The sequence below is a fragment of the Orbicella franksi genome, chromosome 7, assembly GCF_964199315.1.
Source record: "Orbicella franksi chromosome 7, jaOrbFran1.1, whole genome shotgun sequence".
NCBI lineage: Eukaryota > Metazoa > Cnidaria > Anthozoa > Scleractinia > Merulinidae > Orbicella > Orbicella franksi.
In genome coordinates, this window is record NC_138151.1 from 21,819,141 (window position 1) to 21,841,325 (window position 22,185).

Consider the following 22,185-nt stretch of genomic DNA (forward strand, 5'->3'; position numbering starts at 1 on the left):
ATTCAACACCGTTCACGTTGCTGAACACATCTTTGACATTTTCGGTGTCGAAGAAAGCTTCTCCAAACGTATACCCATTGGATGTTTCAGGTTCAATGCGTCTCCAGGCTGTATAGGCCAAGGTGACTTTACCTTCAGAATCGGTGAAGGAAGGCAGCGTCACGTGCGCATCTGGCATGGCGATGCTAAACAACCCCACTTTCCATCAATGTCCCTCCAGGCGTATGGGATTGGGTAACCTGATCTTGAAACCGTTGGCCTTGTTCTCCGGAAACTCGCTCTTACTGCTGTGACTGGGTAAAGTGATGTAAAAATCACTCATCCTTTCTTGAAATGCAACGTGATCGTGGTCACACCCGACGCAAAGTCCACCAGACGTCCGTCTTCCTCAGACACCTCAGTCTCGACAATGTCCAACACGGCCGTGCGCACCGGTAGATATAGGATGTGTCTCGGTTGAAGGTCGACCACGTCCGGATCGTAACGAACCTGTTTCAACAGGTCCGTGACTTGATTCCCCGTCACCATACTCCGTCCCACATTCGAATACACGAACAAGGAACGACGCTCGTGACCGAACGCCTCTTCGTAACTGCGATCCAAATCCGTGAACACCCAATTGATGAAACAACTCAAATGTAAGGTGTCCGGGTTGATCTTGTAAAATGTCTCGTCCCCGTCATTCTGAGCTATGACCAAGTCCGTGGCCGTGGGTACGACTTCCTTGGGAAATTCTTTCCTCAAGTGGGGTCCCAAGACGTAACCCGGTCGACCGTTTTGCAAGGTTCCCATCATCACCCATTTCATCTTCTTGGCCAATTCGATGCCGATGTTCATTTGCGGGTAGACGCGTTTACCGTTGATCAGGAGGCTGAGGCACGTTCTCGAATTGTCCAGGACGCATTCTCCATGCTCGGCCCGATGCATGACCGTGTACAGCAATTCGGTGGGATCGTCGGGTTTGCTCTTTTTCTTGTACATCGTCACGTCGGCATCCGTTCGATCTCTCAACCTACGCATGTATCGATCTCGTATCGCGTTCATCAACTCGGTACCGGTCCTCGGCGTGAATTCCAAATCGCCCTCTCGCGTCGCTGAAGAGACACGGCTGTACAGGTTTATGGAGGCATTGACCATGTCGATCCACCAGATTTCAAGCAGAAGAGAATCTTTCAAGTCCATCTTATGCGTCGCGGACGGAAATGAGAGGTCGGTGATACCCACTTTCCATCCCGACTCTCTCAACTGCAATGGGTTCGGCAGACGGTTCTTGAAACTGTGGGCCTTGTTGTCTGGGAACTCGCTCGTGCTGGCATTGCTCATCAGTTGCACGTAAAAGTCGTCGACAGACTCATTCATACTTGAAGTGCAATGTCACCGAGGTCACGCCCGAGGTAAAGTCCACCAGTCTTCCGTCGTTCTCGGCCAATTGCACCTCCACTATATCCAAAACGTTGCTGCGCACGGGTTTATATTGAATCTGAGTCGGTTCGTACGTCGTCTTGAGCGAGTCATGGGGGACTTCTCTCAAGAGATCCGTGACTCGATTTCCCGTGATGGTGCTACGACCCACATTCGAATAGAGGTACATGGGACTGCGAGGCGGAGGGAGGTCCGGATGAACGATGACTCCGCGATAGGTCTTGGCGTATTCCTCGTCCAAGTAACTGAAGCGCCAGTTGCAATAGGGACTGAGCTGTAACACTCCGCGGCTGCTAACATTCCAAAATTCATGAGTGCGAGTGGCATCATGGTTGCTCCAGTCTTTCTTGAAATCAGACGGGACTTTGTCGTTGGGAAAGATCTTGATCATATTCATGTTCAAGTGAACGGAGTAATACGATTCCTCGTTAATCAAACCCAACTTATTGACCAGTTTAGGACCAAAATACACTCTGGGACGTTTTCTGTCTCCGGACTCGTCGAGGAACGTGTCGGTGTTGTCCATAATCAAATCGTTCCCCTCCCATCGGAACACGGGGTAGTATTTTTTCCCGTCCGGCGCTCGTAGACTTTCGTTGGCGCGATCCATGTAATGATACAGGCGTTCATGAAAACGATTGATGAGGTATTGCATGAGAGATGTACCGCTCGTCACCTTGTGTCGGTCACGGTTCAGTTCCTTCCCGGTGACGTAAAATGTCACGGGGTATCGCGAAGGACGCCACGTAAAACCGTCGTCTTGCAACCTGAACGTTTCAATGGTCCAGTCAATGCCGAACACGTAGTCGTCGTCGTCAAAGTCGTGCGTTTGAGGGACTGGTACTTGATGCGGTCGTGACGGAGGAATCGGGTAAGACACGCTCGCCAATCCCACTTTCCATTCCTTGTCAGATTCAAACAGGAGTGGATACGGCAGACGGTTCTTGAAACTGTTGGCCTTGTTGTCCGTGAACTCGCTCGTACTGGCATTGCTCATCAACTGCACGTAAAAGTCTTTCATTTTTTCGTCTTGCGCTTTTGGGTCACGTACAAGCCTTTTTTATCCACCCAACTGTCGTACTTGACTGGCCAACCTTTCCAACGCACCAAGACTTTATCCCCTTTTCGTTTGACGATCTTGTCGATGCGGAAGAGATCGTCTTTCACGTCCACCTTTTGCAAATCTTGCGCGTAAAATGTGCCTTCGACCGCCGTGCCGTCCCATTCTTCCACCTTGTACATGGTGACCTTCCCAGGACGCACCCTCCGTATCACAAACACCTCTTCGGTCCAACCGGGTAAATACCCTTTCTTGAACTGTCGGAACTTCTTGTTCAGTCTCACACGATCCCCGACTTTCAGTGGAGGTCGTCTCGATTTCTTTCCCTTTTTCTTCCCGTAAAGAGTCTCCCACACGTCCTCGCTATTGGCTAAAGTCACTTGATCGGGAGCCATCTTGATACTGCGATGATACGATCGATTGTACCCTCGGACCAGATCTTGTAACACGGGCACAAACGTCATCGTATTCTTCACGGTGAAGTATCGGTACAAACGTTCTTTCAGGGTCCGATTGAACCGTTCCACCACACTGGATTTCGTATCCCCACGCGTCGAAAAATGATGAATGCCTTTCTGCTTCATCAAATCCTGAAACGTCTTGTTGTAGAATTCCTTCCCGTCGTCCGTCTGAAGATTGATGGGTTTTCTACCTCCTTTCAAGATCTTAGCCATGGCTTCCGTCACCGCTTTACCCGTCTTGCTCTTCAAGGGTTGGACCCAGGCGTGCTTGGAAAACACGTCCACCACCGTCAAGAGGTAACGATACCCTCGATTGTACCTCGAAATATTGATCACCTCAATCAGGTCGGCCGTCCACTGCTCGTCGATGCCGAACACCACCACAGGGACCGTGGGAAAACGACGACGTCTGGGTTTGTGCAGCGTGTACCCCAAATCCCGTTGTAAGACCTCGCGAGCACGTCGTACCGAGATCTTATTGGCCTGGGCGAATCGCGTCAGACCACCCAGACTACCGGGTCTAGAAGGATCCCGGTACCGTCCCAGTAACGTCCCGGTCGAAAGCGGCTTTTGCTTCTTCTTTTGACCTTTCTTCATAGTCGATAAAGTTTGTAAACGCACTGTTTCCACAACTCGAAACGCTGCTCACGTACCTCGAGATACTTCTTAAATGAATCGGGTTGCCGTTTCAACCACAAGATATAAACGACAAAACGCATCACGTTGGGTTCGACATCGGTATAGTCAAACACCTCCAAGGGCGAATCGCTGAAATTGTAGGGGATGGGTTCACCCTTACCGTATCGCTCGTAGACACTAGCGCACTTGGAACACAAGGTCGTCCAACACCAACGATCGGCCATGGTCGCACACACTCTCGAGATCAACCAACTCAAGGCATGAGACATAATGATTTGAACCCAATTTTTTATTTCGACTTTCTTATATGTACAAAAACGTCGTGCCTGATTGGTTCTTACATAAAAACGACTCTGATTGGATAACACGAAAAAGAAGGCGAAAAAAAGACTTAGTCCGAATCTGAAAAGTATCGAGAATAGTCCGTGTTCTTACAATCTTGACCGTACTCATTATCACAGTCTTCCTCATAGGTATCCATGGCATAATATTTACAATTTCTCCAATAACATTTACCGGGTCTCCACTTCAGGGCTTCCTCCTCGTCCCCCTTCACATAGAATGCTTGACGCATACTCTCTCTACACTCACCACACAGGTCATCCTCACCCGCTTCTAGGGCACGGAAGAAAAACCGATCCTTCCACAGATCACGCTGACGCATGATATCGTAGATCAACTCTTCCAACTTCAGACACGTTTCCTTGTGAGCGCACCTGTTGAAAGTCAGTATCTCCTCCACCTTGGGACTCTGGTCGGACTCCAACACCCGTCGTGACAGGTCGCGAGCGAACCGCCAGGGTTCAAACAGATCACGGATGGCATCGCTCATCATGTACATGAGGTGATCCGTGGCGATCAAACAGGCACGCTCGGCGTCCAGGGCGGGATCCCGACAATGAATGAATTTGAATTGACCGCTACCACTTCTGTACATCACGCGACACCACTCACCGCAGAAAAGGTACACCTTTTCGTTCCTCTTCATCATCTCCAAAATCGTACCACCCCAGTCAGGACGACGTCTCATCAAGAGCTCAAAAGACCACAGACTATCGGGTATTTGACCTAACGGTTCGAAGAGATTGTCAAAAATGTACATGTCCACTTTCGCCTCCGGAATGGCATCGAGATCTCTTAAAGTGTGTACCTTCTGATCCACGATCTGCTTCACTAGGTCCCAAATCTGGTTCGAGTTGCTATAGTAAGTCATCTTGAAACCCACACTCAGACAAACTCGTTAAACTTCTTTCTCGCTAGATCCGCTCGCTTCGTGATCTCCAAGCCCGACAAATGAGGATAGCAACTACGGTCGCACCAGTCAATCAAGTGCCTCTGGAGCCTATAGTACAAAGGGGAGACAAGACGTAACTCCAAGTCAATTATCTTCTCATGTAACGGTCTTTCGCCTTCTTTTTCGATTGTATCCAAAACGTCAGAAGCTCGATTCAACTGCTGTCTCAGATCTTCAAGGATCTCCTGCATGGCTCTCTCATCCAAAATCCTATAGGTCATCACCGCGTCAAGAGCAAGTCGAGAATGATTCGCTGCGTCCAACGGGCTCCTTTTATACCCGTGCCGTGGATCCACTTTCACTCCGTACTTTCCCGGATCACGCGCCCTTTTCCAGATCCACCAATCGGAACGAAGACCATCACATGATCCCATCACACCACACGTCACCGATTGGTCGTCAAAAAACGTCCATAAAGTCGAACCACGCATTCCATCACGAGTCACTTTTCTCAGTAGTCATCATGGATTCACACGTCGAACCCGACAGGAAAAGGAAAAAGAAAAAGAAGGAGGCGCGTAAGAAACTGAAACTGCTCCTACCCAAGAGAGTGGAAGGAGGAGGTAAACTACAATCCACCTTAGATGGTTATTCAAAAAACCTCGTTCCAGACTACGTTTCAACGAACGCGTCCTCTTCAAAGAGATCACCCCGGACTCGGTCAGTTGGACCACCGTCCCTCTCAAAGGCTTCTCGCGACCATGGAGCGCCTTTTCGATCCAACGTCAAGAATGTAGAAGCCGAATGAAAAGTAACCATGACAAGCGAAGGCAAAGACTGACCCCCAAGAACGTGCGAAAAACCACCCACATCCTAGAAACCATGCGACGGGAAAACACCTTGTTGGGATACTAACTCGTTCTCTATCTTCACAGACTCAAAGCTACCTGCCATTCAAGGCGGATGCATGACCGTGATCAGAGACTCACCTCCTCGAACCATGCAAGTCCTGCAAGTCCTGGAACCCCTGGGACTCGGCAAATTCAAGAAAGACAACCTCGTAGAATTACCACCTGAAGTGGATGACCGAGGAGAATCCACCGAAGTACAAGTGTTGGAGGAATTCGACCCCGATCAGTTCCTGAACCAACTGAAACCACAAGATTACACCTGCCCACGTTGCATGGTACCCATGGAATATGGAAGCGTGCGAACCCCAGACGGTGGTACCTGGGAGTATTACCGATGCCCCTCTTCCAGATTCTACACCAAGTGTTATGTGACCTGTGGCGTCAAAGAGGTGGGCACCTACCTGAGACGCGTCGAAGAACAGACCCACCCCTGCTACAGGAACATCGACCCGGCTCGTTTCCGATGTCTATGCAGCAAGTCCCTGGTCTCAGCCACCTCCCACTCCCAGTCCAACCCAGACAGGCTCTATCTCAAGTGTCCCAAGCGCACCTGCAAGTTCTTCCAATGGATCGACGAATACCCATGAGGAGTCGCCGAAGCCATACTGATCAATGGACAGGACCCAAACTAAGAAAAAGACAGACACAGTTTTTTGTAAACACACTCTGATTTTTATTTCACAATATTTACATGTTGGGTAATTTATCCTCCGCGTCGATCATCGAACGCATCGTTACTTGAGTACATTTGTTAAAAACGCTGTAATAAAAATTGATTACGTTGACATAGCGTCTCGCTGTTTTCTTTTGTCTCTTAGTCCACGTGGACTGAAAAGGCTCAAACCCGTAACACAGCATCAGTCTGTGAAATGTGATCCTGTCCACGGGCGGCTTCACCTTCACGTCCCATACAATATTACGGCGAATAGCCAGGATAGCGTTAAATAATGTTCGACTAAAACATTTCTCGATGCTCCGGTACTGGAACAAACTCCGGGTCCAGTTCTCCCTCTGCTCGTCCATAAAAAACAATATCTGGTGGAGCATTACCTCGAGCTGACTGGAATCCTTGAACCTTGTCAGCCACCGACGGCCCGCCAACAAATCCCGGATAGGAAAATCCATACTCTCATAAAATCGGCTCCATGCCTCGTCCATTCGGTCAATTGCCTCCTCGTACGTAGTATCAGGCTTTCTAGGTCTGAAATTGTTCTGCAAGTATATCTCCCTCAAGGCCATGATAGCGCTCAATACAAGTTCAAAACTCAGAGTGAAGATCGGGGGCGGCGCAGATTCGCTTTATGAAGATCCGTCCAACCAATCACAGAGCAAGCCCAAGTCACGTGTTACCTCAGACCTAGGGGATAGGGGGGTATCCCCCCTACCACACCCACTCACGGTAGGAGACTGGACACCATTACACCGCGTGTATAAAATAAGCGAGTCGGACCGATCACTTTCACTCTGAGTTATTTTCAACTTGTATGAGCACCCATTACAGAAGACTGTGGATACTCTCGTTGGTGTGGCTCCTCAAGGTACCGAGTGAGTATGGAAATATTAGAGCAGTGTAACGTAGAGTTGACCACCAGGGAAAAGCGGGTGAGAGAGTGGATGAAGGACGAAGAACAGACCCCCTTGTACATTGACCTAGAACAACTTTTAGATTTTATCCGGGTGGCCCTAGACGAACTAGATCTTTTGTTCCTGGAGGAGAGGCTAGGGACCATCGACGAGGACGAGATCAATGATTTAGTCATTCACGTAGACTTTGTCCGCGACACTTACCATCAACTGCTTCATTTTTAGCTATGGAACCACCCCTCCATTGCCACGTGTGCAAACAGCTGAGACCCTGCTGCCGCCAACCCATCCTAGAATTGAGTAGAAATGGGACCCATGACAAATTCGTTCGTGCAATCTCGGGACCGTTGATAAAAGAATGGGGACTAGGGTGCGTCTACGCCACCTGTTGCGGAGTCATCTGTGGCATGTACCACAATCTGGAAACCAACTGTTACGAACCCGTCTTCCTGGGAAACGGTTACAACCAGGCCCTGTCACGTGTCAATCACGTCAAATCGTTTATTGATTGTTATCCCGAAGAAAAAGAGGGCGCCGGTCAATAGGACCGTGCACACGTCCCACCCTGTAATAACAAGTGGAACGACCAATAAAAAGTTGTTTTTTTGTTCTATTTTTCAGACTCCATGTCTCGATTTCCCAAACCCGAATGTATATGGTGTAAGGAAGGATACACTCCCAATCACAGTATCAGCGACTACTTCCTGACACCCTGTTGCGACCAATTCTTTCACGGATCCTGTAAAGCCCTCCACACCTGGTGGTTGAAACCCTCCCAAAGACGCTGCCCTCATTGCAATACCGTGAATTTCGGACTGCCTCCCGATGACATCCCCAAAACCAAGTCCTAAAGAGGTAAGCGCTTCAAAGACCCAGGTTCGATTCCTGGTCGGGGCATTAAAAAATTCTTTTTTCTTTTTTAGAGACCCCTGGCCTGTAAAATCCATTTGGACGAACCCCACCCTGACGAAGACGTTATGCTCCTTTTCCTCACCCAACATTTTCCCTACCCCTGGTACATGCGAAGAGACCTCTCCAAAGTTTGGCCCTTCGGACGCGTGTTCGAATCCTCCTCATGCCTTCACGGAGAATTTCTCACCCCGCAGACCATGATGCTAGCCCTCGTGCATCTAGGAACCAATGACGTGCAAGCCCTAGAGACGATGAAAAAAATCACACAACAAACCATGTACATTCTCTCGTTAAAGGATCTTTATTAGTTACAAACATAAAATAAAAAAATGTTTTTTTCACTCCTCTGGTGACGTCATCGTTTCGATAAAGGCTGCGTACGCCAACTCTTCTCTGTCACCCCAACCACTCTTCCACTCTTTCCATCCGGCCTCAAAACTCTCCGGCAACCTCTCCAAACGCACAGGTTCCTTTTTATCCAGAGACTCGTCCTCCAACATCTTCCTTGACATGGCCTGTCTGAACTTGATCACCTCATCCGCCAGCTTCGTCATCTCTTTCTTCAGGAGATTATCCGTACTGTCCCTAACGGAGCCTTTCATAATCTTTCCAAGAATACTATCCTGCACGGCATCCAACACTCTCGCTGCAAACTCCTCTCTCGGAATGTCCTTTGGCAACGCACCGGCAGGAATACTAATCACCTCCACCCTCGTCTTGCTCTCCTCCGAAGTCATCCTTTTTCACGTCGATCTCCAAACAACAATGCCAAACTCAACAACTCAACACCTTTTTATTCACACACGAACCTCGATTTCATGTTTACCTTATTTGGACATGCACATGACCTGTGACGTCGCGGGCACCATGTTTTACCTACCTCGGCGCCATCTTGGATCTTTACAATTTAAGAGAATGTATGGGAAAACCTTGGTCACATGGTATAATCCCTGGCTCCTGATTGGTTACGGCCCAAACAAGCGTATATTACTACTATTATCCTTATAAAAAAATAGTGAGACACATACCTTGCTGTTGTGGTAGAGACTGCAGTATTAACAATTTTGCATCTGCATACTGGCCATCATCTATGAGCTTCAGTGCTGTACGTATTGTATGACCTGATTCTGGAAGGTCCTCGAGCTTTACTTTGTTTGATTTAACTAGGGCCTGGAAAATAATTAGCCAATTACCCAAAGGACAAGTATTGGTAAGTGTCACTCCAGTACTTGTCAGTCCACCCCAGGGAAACATAGTTAGCTCGTGATCTTGTTGACTAGCAGATTTAGGGTTACTGGCTGGACCAGTAACCGAAAGAAGGAGAGCTTCTGCAGCATTGATTTCTGCTTGGGTATATAAGCTGTCAACAGGAAAGGGTTGTTCAGACTCTGTGACAGATACTGGCAAATTAGATGCTGTGGTTTCACACAGGCCAGATAGGGATGCAGGTGACACAGGTGTTACAAAGACTCTGCTCTTAGTCTCTGATACAGATGCAGGGGTTGCATTAGGTTCTACAGAGCCAACAAGTGATGCTGAAGAAGTACATGTGGTAGAGGTTTCACCCTCAAAGCATCTGTCAGGTGATGCATCAGGTTCCAGGGAGCCAACAGGTGATGCTGAAGAAGTACATGTGGTAGGGTCTCCAAATTCCAAGCAACTGTCAGGTGATGCAGGAAATGGTTCAAAAGAATCCAAACAGTCAGCAGCCTCAGCTAAAATAAATGGCACTAGATCCCTGGGGACATGCATTTCAAAGATTTCTGGGGCAATAACACGTGTCCATAAGGCCGTGAGATTACCCAAAATCTCCTGAATGAGGGGTTCATCCCTTGGTATCCTTTCTACGGAATCAGGACCACTTGCAGCATGTAGAATAAAATCACAATACTTTCTGTCAGTGACGAGAAGGATTTGTTGACACTGATAATAATAGGCATGTGAACGCTTCAGGATACACTTTCCATCCTCTACCTTAAAACACTGCCTGCTGAGAACACTTTTCACAACTGGGGAGGTGGGAGATGTCACTGTCTCAACACTGTACTGTTTCAAGAGTTTTAGAGATTTAATCTCAATAACAGTGTCACTGCCAACCAGACCATCAGGAGAACAGCCAAGGAATGGAAACTTGGGGTTGACCCAAAACCCTGATGGGTAGACTTTCACATTTCGGACCCTCTCGTACTTAAGTATGGCCTTTGGTTCACATTCAAGGCCATAACGCATCCAGTATGTCTGGAGATGTTCTGACTCAAGTCTCCAAATATCAGAAAAAATAAATTTGCTTGCTTCTATGGCTGCATTTGGCTGACACTCAATGACAAGTTTTCCAACTTTGAAAGCAGAAAGACACTTAGATGCTGTCAATCTGCACCATCTTTCACAGAACCATTTTTCAGATTTACTTTGTTCTTGTGTTCCTGGGATTTCCATCAGGGCTTTAGGCTTCAGATTTTTATGTAAGGCACTCACTTGCTCCAACAACACTCCTTTTCTCTCACAATCAAGGTTGTAGTCACCATAGGTGTACTGGAGCTGAGTTTCCCACATTGAAACTCCTTTACCCTCAGCTTGTGAAAGCCATTGTAAGTTACCCAGAAACTTGTTTATGTGGTGCACATTGACATTTCGATATTTAGCTGGCCTCGGATCGAAATCAATCACAGGCAAAATGGCTTGCTTTTTCTTTCCAGGCTATTTGGCATCGCTTAACCTCTTAGGATTTTTGTTCCTCTTCTTGCCTTTATTCCAAGAACATTCTTGGCTTGTGCATGGTTTTGTTAAAACTGTTCCGTGTTTCTGAACGTAGTCAAGTACATAAAATAAAACCGCTACAACATGACTACAACATCCCAAAGACAAAGCCCGGCAAGGTTCACATGAGGCGTGAAGAACAGCGCCACTGTTCACAGATATAATCACAACAACATTGTGCGGTAGCTCTGTTCTCATCGAAGGCCAAACATGCGCTCTCACAAAATAGTGATCGGCGTTCTGCGTGTCCATCACATCGTGTACAAAGCCTGAATCCACGTACTTCCTTCCATTTTTCATTGGCTTATCGGTCATATGTCCCAGTCCGTTGTCAATGTCTGCTAGATCATTTGCAAGCGATTCTAACGCGTAGTAATACACGTGGCCGTAGTTAAAGAGAGAAGGAATGCAACGAGGTGGAAAGTCCCGCCAGCCGGTCGACGGAATAAATGGCAGCGAAATCGAGCTTCCAGTCGCTTGTATCTGTGGACTTTCTTTAAGAACCTTGGCAGTGAACCATTTACCATTGTCAATGCTTGCATCGAGCGTGTGGTGATTCCCACACTTTATGCAGTCGCTCACACGTTTCACAAGGTCATCGCGTTTACTGCTCAGTTTTAAGCCCCTGCACTTTAACCACCGTTTTAGCTGGTCAACAGTGTATTCCTGTGGATCTCTGTCAAATTTAGAACCAGGAACGTCGTCGTCCTTGGTTAAAACCGTTAAAGATTGAAGCAAACTGCTTGCCATTCACAAATTTTCCCTTAGGATTACTCAGGATTTGGGTCTTTGTTTGTCTGAGTCTCAAGGGGGGTCTGAAATTTCATGGCGTCACTAGTGTAGAGCGCTATTAAATTTTGACTTTTCAGGAAGAAAGTTGTTTATTAAAAGCGTTATTAATAGCGTGACACTTGTTTCCTTTTGTATCATTCATGGACACATCCCAAGCGAACTTCCAGATTAAGACCATTATGTCATCATAGATTTCACAAAGGCTAAGAGTGATGGTGCAATAAGTTATAGCACAGTTTGTGTTGATCAAGTGATGTGTTTACAGTAATCAATGAATCATCAGGACTGCTTTGGAATGTACACTGCGTTGTGACTGTAGTATTAACAAAACAGTCAAATTTTAAAAGCGCGGTTATAAGATTTAAGAGATCTTCTTGTTAATGGACATGTTCAACGAAATGGGCAGGTAATAAGCCATGTTCGATGTATCAATATTCTAGTGGGGCTCCGAGGCAAAAATTGCAAATTTTTCAAGTTTCTTTTGTCCCTCAATTCCCAAAAGAGTCTTGGTTACAAAGAAAACATTTTAAAAGAAAAATAAATGCTATAACATGGCTTTTTGGCATTATTTTGTCACCATTATCAAATGTGTATTAAAGTCGTTCAGTTCAGATATATACTAGCTTAGAAAGAGGATCTAACGACCTGCGGAAACTGGAGAGGTATCACCCTCATGTCTACTACAGCCAAGGTGATGGGTAGAATTCTGATCATGAGGATTACTGCCGGGACAGATGCAGAATTGAGAAAGGAACAAGCTGGATTTAGAAAGGGAAGGAGCACAACAGAGCAGAACTTTGTGCTCAGGAACATTGTTGAGCAGGTAGTTGAATGGAACTAGCCGTTACCTGTGCTTCGTGGACTATGAGAAGGCTTTTGATAGCATACACAGAAGTACTCTCTGGAAGATCATGAGGTGTTACAGAATACCACCCAAGATTGTGAGAATGATGCAGGTGATGTACACTAACTGCACAAGTGCAGTGGTTGATGGTGACGGAAGGACAGAATGGTTCGAGGTGAAGTTGGGTGTCAAGCAGGGATGCAATATGTCTGGGTTTTTGTTCCTCTTGGTGATAGACTGGGTGATGAGGAGAACAGTTGCCCATGCAGGGACAGGCATTAGGTGGAAGATGACAACTATGCTAGAGGACTTAGACTTCGCAGACGGCTTGGCTCTCATCTCAAGCACACACAGATTCAGAAGAAGATCGACCACCTGAATAGGAATGGGAAGGGAATAGGCTCGAAAATCAGCACCGCGAAAACCAAACTCATGAGGATAAATGCAAACAACAACAATGCAGTTGTAGTTGATGGACAGCAGGTAGAGGATGTGGACAGCTTTGTCTACCTAGGAGCAAGAATAACCAAACACGGAGGGGCTGAGGACGACATCAAGAGCCGCCTAGGTAAAGCTAGAGGAGCATTCAACAAGCTGGTTAAGATCTGGAGGAGTGGGTAATTGAGCAAAAACACCAAGATAAGAATCTTCAAGTCCAACGTCATAGCAATGCTTCTCTACGGGTGTGAAACCTGGAGACTGACCAAGAGGCAAAACTGGACACATTTCTACACAAATGTCTACGGAGGATACTTAGAATATACTGGCCAATGAGGGTGTCAAATGAAGAGGTTAGGAGACGGGCTAGGACTTGCACCATCAGTGAACAGATAAGGAGGCGAAGGTGGTGCTGGATAGGGCATGTACTGCGCATGGACCACCATCACAATCCGCATATTGCTTTAACCTGGGCACCAAAGGGAAAGAGGAGCAGAGGGCGACCTAAAGAGACATGGAGGAGAACTGTGGAGGTAGAAAGACAGAAGATGGGTTTTGCCACCTGGACGGAAGCTGTCACTGTGGCGAGAAACAGAGTAGAATGGAGGAAACAAGTCAATGGCCCTATTCTCCCAGAGGAGAGCTAGGAATTAGTAGTAGTAGGTGTTAAGAAGGAATCAACCAAAAGTTTGAGTAACAAGTGGACAAAAACTTTTTACCGAGATTATTTAGATTGTATTGGAAACTTCTGTGCAACTGTTTTAAATATCTTCTCAAAAGAAATCATTTCTAACAACACCAAATGTTGAAAACAAATTTTGAAGCAATATATGAAACACTTGAAATAACTGGTGAAATGAAAGTGATGATGAAATTTTACCTGTGTTTTACCTGACAATTTCTCTGAACTTTGAAATTTATACATTCTCAAGTTCCAATGAGAAAGTGTTTTTGGTGTTATTTCAGACAACTGTTTATATCTTTAGCTTTTAAAAAATGCAAACAGGATTGTAATATACTTAAAGTTATTCTGGTACAAGTGTTTTGTCCATTAAAAACTGAAATTGCTTGATTTCCTATCGGATTTCATCTGAAGGAGTCAAGAAGAATGTGAGGAACATTGTCAGCTAGTTAAACACTTTTGCCCGAATAGAGTCCGCTTGAGTGTTTAATTTTTTTTCCTTTTTCTTTTTCTGCTTCTTGGTTAGTCTTGTACACCTTGTATTTTGTATCAATTGAGACCTATTAAGTTTTCAGCAACATGTGTAAGGATATATATAATAATGTTTTTTGAAAATATGGCATTGCATGAAACAACATATACAAAACACCAGGTGCCTACTGAGGACTAATGTTATTTAATCAAGTTTCAAGTATACTTTAAGATCAAATTACAAATATAATGGAAATAATGCAAAGTTGATATTTGATACGATGGCCCAGTATTGGAATATATTCCTAACAGCCAAGATAAACAAGTTTAACACTTAAATAGAAAATGCGTAAATAGATTTAGTCCAGAATTCCTATGAAAAATGATATTTCATCCAATTCGCAATTCTGATCCTTTGTGAATTCTCTGTATAATTTTTCAACTCGGCTTGCTTTGTTATTTGCCTGACGATATCCTTGTATTAAAGATGATATATTGCGTTACAGCACTTATCTTCTCTCCTGTATCTTCATTATCTATATTCTTAATCTATGATGCACTTTTTTTGAATTAGCATTTCTCCCGTATTATTTCTAGTTGGCAGATGGCAAAGGTTTTCAAATTGTTTGTGTGACATGTACACATTGCGAACCTATTTTATACAAGTTGTAACCTGCGCATGAGTATGGGCTATGTGGAGCCTCTTGTTATTGTTAGAGCTGTCTGTTCATAATCATGGTATGTATCTCTGACCATTGACATATAGTTTGTCATTGACCAATTTGGCGTTGGGCCCTTCGTTCTTTGCTTCTTTTAAGACTTTCACCAGGCCTCTTTGTATTTCTACAATCTCTCGGGGGAAATCTTGTGAAACTCTTAAGACTGTTCCAGCGAGAATACGAGCCTTAGATAGTATGAGTTCTGTATTCTTGTAGAGACCAAACTTTGCCATTATCGGGCACAGCTTCTCACCATATGCATTTCGTTTACCAAGTCAGTGTGCACGTTTTATTGAAATTTGGTCGATGTCGTCTTCTTTTAACTTCAATTCATCTCTTAGAGAGGAGTAAAGCAGTGATTCGGTCTTGGCGCTAGTTTCATTCACTTCCTCAGGAATAGGATAAAATATCAAATTATTTCTCAGACTGTGGCTTTCTAATTTAATTGCATATTCTCTCTCAAAGCTGGCACTTTTTGTGCAGCTTTCTCCAGCTCAGAGATCGTCTTTGCTTGAGCATCAACTCGTGCAGTCAGAAATTTGATAGACTCGTGAGCGAACTCGAGGCTTTTTTCCAGATCAGCATTTACTTTTTCCAGCTGCTTTTGTTTTTCTTTAATTTCATCAATTTCTTCCATCCGTGCCAGAACCAGGTCAAGTTTATGGTTCACCTCAATTATAGTGTCGGCCATATTGTGACAACCGCTGCAGCTTTCATTGACTTCATTATCTTCAGTTTGTGAGCCTGATTCTTTTCTCTTGGTTCTCTTTCGACCTGTCTCTGGAACTTCGTTCCCCGTTTGGTCTGCCATAATTAGTGCTTTTGGCATGTGGAGAAGTTATTAGGCTATTTTGAGCGAAAGACTTGCAGACATCAAAAAATTGCGTTTGTCTGCTCTGCAGGTGGATCTCAAACTCCCACTTTTGTAATCCTGTTTGCACTCAAGCATCCAAAATTTTTTGTGTAACAGATGTGTCGATTATCAGAGTCTAGATATCAGTTGTTCAAAGTTCTCTTTCCACAAATTCACTAAGTATTGGTGGTTTTTTATGAGGAAATGTTTCGTACTTATTCTTCTGCCTTTTTGCTGCTGTTTTCATTGCGGTGTCATTTTCTGCACTTTCAGCAGTCGCTAGATCTTCTGTGTGGACTTTGAGGAACTTTGACTTTGAGGACTTTGAGGAACTGCTTCAGTTTGCTGTGGTCAAAAATGAAACAAGTACTGCTTAGGGCTGTCAATAAGGTCCGTAACCCATAACAGCTGCTATGGCTGAGTATGTTTGATGGTTCCTTGATGTTACGTACGAACTTGCCTATAGTTGATATAATTCACTCAAAAGGTAACAAGTTTGTTACGGGTATGAAGAACAGGGCTACAGTTGACTCAAAACTAAAAGATAGCCTATTGCAAATTGAACTGGTACTTGTAATATGGTTGATTGTGCTGATGCTGATCCTTATGACACTGAGAGCCATAATCATTCAAATACCACAGATCAATCTTGTTTCCTAGGGGATCCATATCTTGTAATATAGCTCAGATAAAAGGCGGGAAAATAATTCTGTCACACGCTGCACATAATTCATTGCAGAATGTGATGACCCAATGCAGGGTGAATTTTAAGGAGGAAAGGATCTTGCCTGACAAAAAATTCACAGGCTCCAAAGCTAGCTGACGGCATCTTTGAAGTTTAATGGCACTTGGTGATGAAAATTGTGGTGGGTGAAAAAAGTTGTTCACACAAAAATACTTTTTTTTTTCAATTAACTTTATTTCCACACTAACAGACCAAAAAAAAAAAACACTACTTACAATGAAAAATACTTACAATACAATGCTGCAGTACAATGTTTATCTACTACTTACTTGGTTATAGTTACAGTACTTGCATTCCAGAAAACTTTTTCCCCTCCCCCTATTGTATGCATATGATATTATTTAGGCACAATTAACCCCTTTTATAGTTTTTACGATAACCTTTTGGGTTTTTACCTTACTTTCAAAAAAACAACAACAAACAAACGCTGATAATTTCACATTACTTATATTTCTACCTAAAAAATAATGCTATTTATTACAATATATTTTTTTCTTTACTAGTTACCACATGCTGTTACATAATGCTGGTGCACACTTTCGTATAATTCATAACGACTTAATGATTCACATTACTTATATTTCTACCAAAAAAATAATGCTATTTATTGCAGTCCTTTTTTTTTGTGAAGGGTCCCTGGAAATCCCTCGCTATGTCAACCAATCATGTAGGTCTTTGAATAAATAAACTTGAGGTGAGCAAATTTAAACGTTTGAAACAAAAGGAACAATAGAAGGAAAACAAATGATAGAAACAGAACATTTGACATGATTTAACACCGGGAAACCAAACGAATGTTAGACACCTAAATGCTGCAAATGCTGCACTGTTTGAGATTGAAAATGTAATGCCGCCTATGAGAACTTCAGTGAGTCGTGTAAATTTTTCTCCTTGTTACTTGCTAACCCAAAAGAGAGGAGATTCAAACAACACCACAAGCTGATGTAACAGAGAATCTATGACTACGATTGTTTTCGTTTACATTCAGTCCATAACAAAAAATATTTGAGTAAAAGTTGGACATTTGTCAATGATTAGTGACTGTACACCAACACTGCGTATGGCCAGTACACATTCTCTAGTAAGAAGAGTTTCTCTGTTAATTTATCCTCCTTGTTGTTGTTCTTATACACATCCTCATTTGAAAACATTCTTAGTACTTAAGCAATTTATTGCAGTTACATTCTGCTGTGTTTTTCTTCTCCTGTTGAAATGTTGCATTTACTTCAATGCAAGAATTTTTCAGTAACATGGATCTGTTGCAGCCATCACACTGCTATATTTGGAACCTGGAATTGTAGCAATTTTTTCTGCACTTGTTGCTGCATACCAGATCTATGTAAACCATTGCACTTAAAATATCAGGACAACAAATATTGTTTTTTGGGTTTTTCAGGTGTTTTTATTGACAATTTCTTGTTTCTCAGCAGTTCTGATAATAATCTGCTCAGTAGCTGAAAGCTTTGTTTTTATAATTGTGCTTAGCTGATGATTAGTGAGAGTGAAATTGTTCATCCTTATTGGGTCAATTTGTTTCCCCACAGTGACAACTCAATTTGTCCTGTGGTGTCCATTATTCTGGCATCATACACTCTTTTCTCCCTTCCCTCTTCATCTTGAATAATGGCCTCTGCTCTGAGCCAAGTCAGTTTTCCTGAAATGTTGAACATCCTTGTGTTTTGCTTTTCATGGGTAGTCCCAATGCGTGTGACAATATCAGAAGACACTGGCTGGAATATAAATGCCATGGTACTACCTGTAGTAATACCTGCACAGGCTGGCAGTCACAGTGCAGCTCAGATATAAGCAAACTATGCACAGGTGTATTATATGTGCGTATTTTGTGTATAGGCGTATGTCAATATGTGCTTATATGTCTCTTTGTTATGCATTCCCCTAATTGTCTTTATATGAAGCATTGTTTGACAAACAAAGGACATTTCTGGAATGGAAAAGCATGAGACAAATGTCTCGCTCTAATCTCGTTATATTGTCTTTTGTTTTCCAATCGTTTGCCAGTGGATTTATTGTCAGGAGTTATTTTATCGTTTATTGACGTGATTTTTTTATGGCTTGAAAATGGCCTGATTATCGCTAAGTCTGGCAATCCAAATGTCACGTCTCGCTCAATTCTCGCTTGTTATGTCTTGCTCGTGTCAGCTAAATTATCGCCATGACTTGTCACGTTCGAGTCTCGCTGGTTAGCATCTTTTTTTTATGGCCTGAATCTGGCCCGTGTCTCGCCGAGGATTTTCGTACGGGAAACCATTACGGACATTACGGTAAAAGTGTGTTATCTGATGAAAGAGTACAGTACATTTAAGTATTATGTAATCACCTGCCGGGCTGCAATTGACGTAAGTTTCGTCCAGTGTCTTTGTAGGCGTTGGTACTTCCTTGCACGGCGTCGAAGATAAAACAGTGCTGAGAGTCAGCTTGGCTTGTTGCTTGGCAATCCTGGTAAACAGTTACATTTCTTCATAAATGACAGGGCAAAGGCAAATATTTCAAGTTTAATAAGTGAAAAAAAACGGGTCAATTACATTGATTTTGTGTTTATAAAATAACTGAGCTACTACACGCACTCTCATTGGTTGATAGGTGTGTTTAGGTGAGAATATGTAAACACTGTTGTGACATTTTAGGATTTGTGCATATTTTTTAGAATTATTTTATAAAAGCATAGGACACTTTTCTATTTTTACAAAGCCTCATCTAAACACTCAGGGGGCTTGCAGAATTCTCGAAAGTTATGCAAACCTGAGACATAGTCGAGTGTTTGCATAACTGTCTTGAATTCTCCCAACCCTCATCGTATTTAAACGAGGGTATGTATATACGGAAAAAAATTGCTCAATTGCTTAAATATAAGACTTCTCACTGTACTTATATAGTACCTGTTGCAACTTTCACCGATCAGAGGCTCATCTTCAGAAAAACTTTGGAGCCACTTCGCCCCCTCTAGTTTTTCCTTGTGACTTTTTCGGCATGTTGTACAGATTGCTAACCAAACACAAGAAAATGAGATGAATAACAATGAATGTATGTTAGGACTATATTTTGCCAGTCAAATTTCTACAGTGGTACGCCTTCAAGTCTTAGTAATTATTTGTTTAAAAACTAGTATATTTTATACTTACGGGACCCTACTTGTGCCTTTTCGCCAAACAAAGTGTAAATCTCCTTCGAGGTCTTCAAGTTGATTACAATTCCTTCAATTTTTTTAAACTTCCTGGCATTTTCTGGGTATTGACAGGTTCTAGGGGACTGCCAATACCTGCCAAGGTTGTTTCTGTGTTTTGGACACACAGTCATCTCTTTAACCTTGCTCGCACTGAGGTCAAATAGGCCAGCCCGAGCAAGAATTAGGTCAATCTCAGTGACATTCTCGCGTGACAAGTGACATCTAAAAAGGTGATTACTAATTTCCCTCACACATTCGTGGAGAAAAATTATATTTTCTTCGCCTCTATTTGCCCGCAATGCTTGTTTAAGATCACAGAAAAAGAGCACATTTTCTCCATTGACATAATCTTGCTAGCATAACTTCTTCGCAAGCACTTTGTTTATCGATTATCCATTGATTTGCTCAGTTACATAGTTTGTTGATACGGTCAGCGGCAGTTCTTGAAGCGAAGAAACATGGCAACTGATATTTCAAACGTAATTACTCAATTTTCTTTTTACTTTTGATGCTACTGGTGCATTTGTCAACTGGAGAAATTGTTGATTTGATTACCTACACATTTTATGGAACTAATTAGAAACATTGAATATTTTTAGATGACAGTCACACAAGATTGAGGAATCAAACCCTGCTTCCTGCGCTGGTCGTAACAATGGACTGATAGCCGAAAAAGTGGAAATCATGTCATGATGCCATGAACGTAAAGCAGTGGAAATTTAAAGGTGACATTTTGAATTTTCTTCCTTAGCTGTGGTACCAGGTCATCTTCGTTTCTGGATAAGACAAGAAATTTGAAATTTATGTACTTAGCGTAGTAGTCGTGCTATTTGCGTAGATGACCAGTTGCTGAATTTAAGACAATTTACTCCGTAGCTATCCTTTCATATACTCCAGTGCCAATAAATTTTATTCTATGGTTTCAAGGGCCTATCTTAGTACTTTTCAGAAAAATACAATAGGTTCTCCGAATAAGTCAGAATTATGAGAAATTTCGCTTTTTGCTACGCCACTTGGCCCGCTTCTTGAAAATGGCGTTGACATTGTCCTGTTTAACCGATTACAATGTTAGTAATTTTCTATACTCAGGTTTGATTTTACCATTTCTTTTAAGTGCAATGATGTATCTAATGGTGGTGTAATTCTTATCTTCGTACGCTAAATATATGCTCGGCAGCAAGCATATCAATGAGGGCTAATTTCGGCTTCGTGAAAGGCCCAATTTGAGGGTTTCAGGTATCGATCACATTCTCCTCAAAATCTCGACTATTATCAAGAATAAAAACCAAAGAAATGTATTTTCTTTTACCTTATATAAACCTAGTTTCGTGGAGAAATTTTGAAGGAAATCGAAACTTTGATCCGAATTAAGTGGTCGATTCTTAGGCGGACAGCCTCTTAAGTAACTTATGTATGATTGTCTTGATTGACATGGAACATTCAGATAGTGGAGAGTGCAAATGTCAGTCATGGATGTTTTAAAGTAATAAGAGATACAAAGTTAAGTTTGAAAGGTAAAGCCAAATAAATCTCTGTTGAATTATAATTTTCCAAACCTTTGCTGCATGCAAACAGCTTTTTTTGTCCCATAATAAGAAATAAATGAACAATAATATATCAAGCATTTATTTGAATGTTGTTATGAGTATCGCTGTAGAGCAGGGTTGTTTCCAGACAAAACTCAGGATCGCTGGTAGCAACAACAAACTGATTTATTTACATAAGTGACCTTTCACGCGAAAACGTGCATTAACGACTTTCCGTTACACGGGTGAAACGAACGGCCATCGAACGGGTTACAAACGGGTCACCAAGCCGTTTGAAACGGGTTTCAATGAGTGTTCGAACGGGTGATTAAGTATTCCGAACGGGTAGCCTAGCCGTTCGAACGGCTCAGGAAAAATTGCGAACGGGTAGCCTAACCGTTTGAACGGCTCAGAAAAAATTGCGAACGGGTAGCCTAACCGTTCGAACGGCTCAGGAAAACTTGCGAACGGGTAGCCAAACCGTTCGAACGGCTCAGGAAAAACTGCGAACGGGTAGCCTAACCGTTCGAACGGCTCAGGGAAAACTGCGAACGGGTAGCCTAACCGTTCGAACGGCTCGCAAAACATTCCGAACGGGTAATGAAACAAACCGTTCGACCGGCTCATAAAAAAATTTCGAACGGCTCATAAAAGACTTTCGAACAGGTGATCTAAACGTTCGAACAGCTCATGAAATCTTCGAACGAGCAGTCACGAACGGCTTAGAAACTTCATGATTATAATTCATTTAGTTTATTTCGAATGGTGCCGTGCCGCTACACATCTCACTTAAAATAATTTCGAGCGGATGGCTGTTAATCATTGAAACTGCTCCTGTTACTACTTTATTTCACCACTGAAAGCCAAAGAAAGTAAACCTGAAATGCACTAACCTACTGTCCGAACCGCCTAAGAAGTAACGGATGATTGCAGCCGTTCGAACGGCCAAAG

At 43.4% G+C, this 22,185-nt stretch overlaps 2 protein-coding genes and 1 long non-coding RNA gene across 3 annotated transcripts in view; 1 reads left to right on the forward strand and 2 right to left on the reverse strand.

Moving 5' to 3' along the window:
- The window catches only part of LOC145492574 (uncharacterized), a 47,595-nt gene extending 35,468 nt beyond the window's left edge, over positions 1-12,127 (reverse strand). The window contains exon 1 of the long non-coding RNA XR_014050032.1: positions 11,843-12,127. This is a non-coding gene — a long non-coding RNA (uncharacterized LOC145492574). The remainder of the gene's footprint in view (positions 1-11,842) is intronic.
- Positions 1-21,850, forward strand: part of LOC145492486 (tyrosine-protein kinase receptor Tie-1-like) — a 74,786-nt gene extending 52,936 nt beyond the window's left edge. Inside the window, exon 7 of the transcript XR_014049990.1 lies at positions 21,434-21,850. The gene's annotated coding sequence lies outside the window, so the exon portion shown is untranslated. The remainder of the gene's footprint in view (positions 1-21,433) is intronic.
- Positions 1,264-2,529, reverse strand: LOC145492381 (uncharacterized). The gene has a single exon (XM_081471828.1). It carries the CDS (start codon positions 2,441-2,443, stop codon positions 1,352-1,354), a length of 1,092 nt encoding a protein of 363 aa, XP_081327954.1. The 5' UTR covers positions 2,444-2,529; the 3' UTR covers positions 1,264-1,351.
- Positions 21,851-22,185: the final 335 nt, after the last annotated feature.

Coding starts and splice junctions, on each gene's coding strand:
- LOC145492381 (XM_081471828.1), bottom strand. CDS start 2,443: ATGAAAGACTTTTACGTGCAGTTGATGAGCAATGCCAGTACGAGCGAG.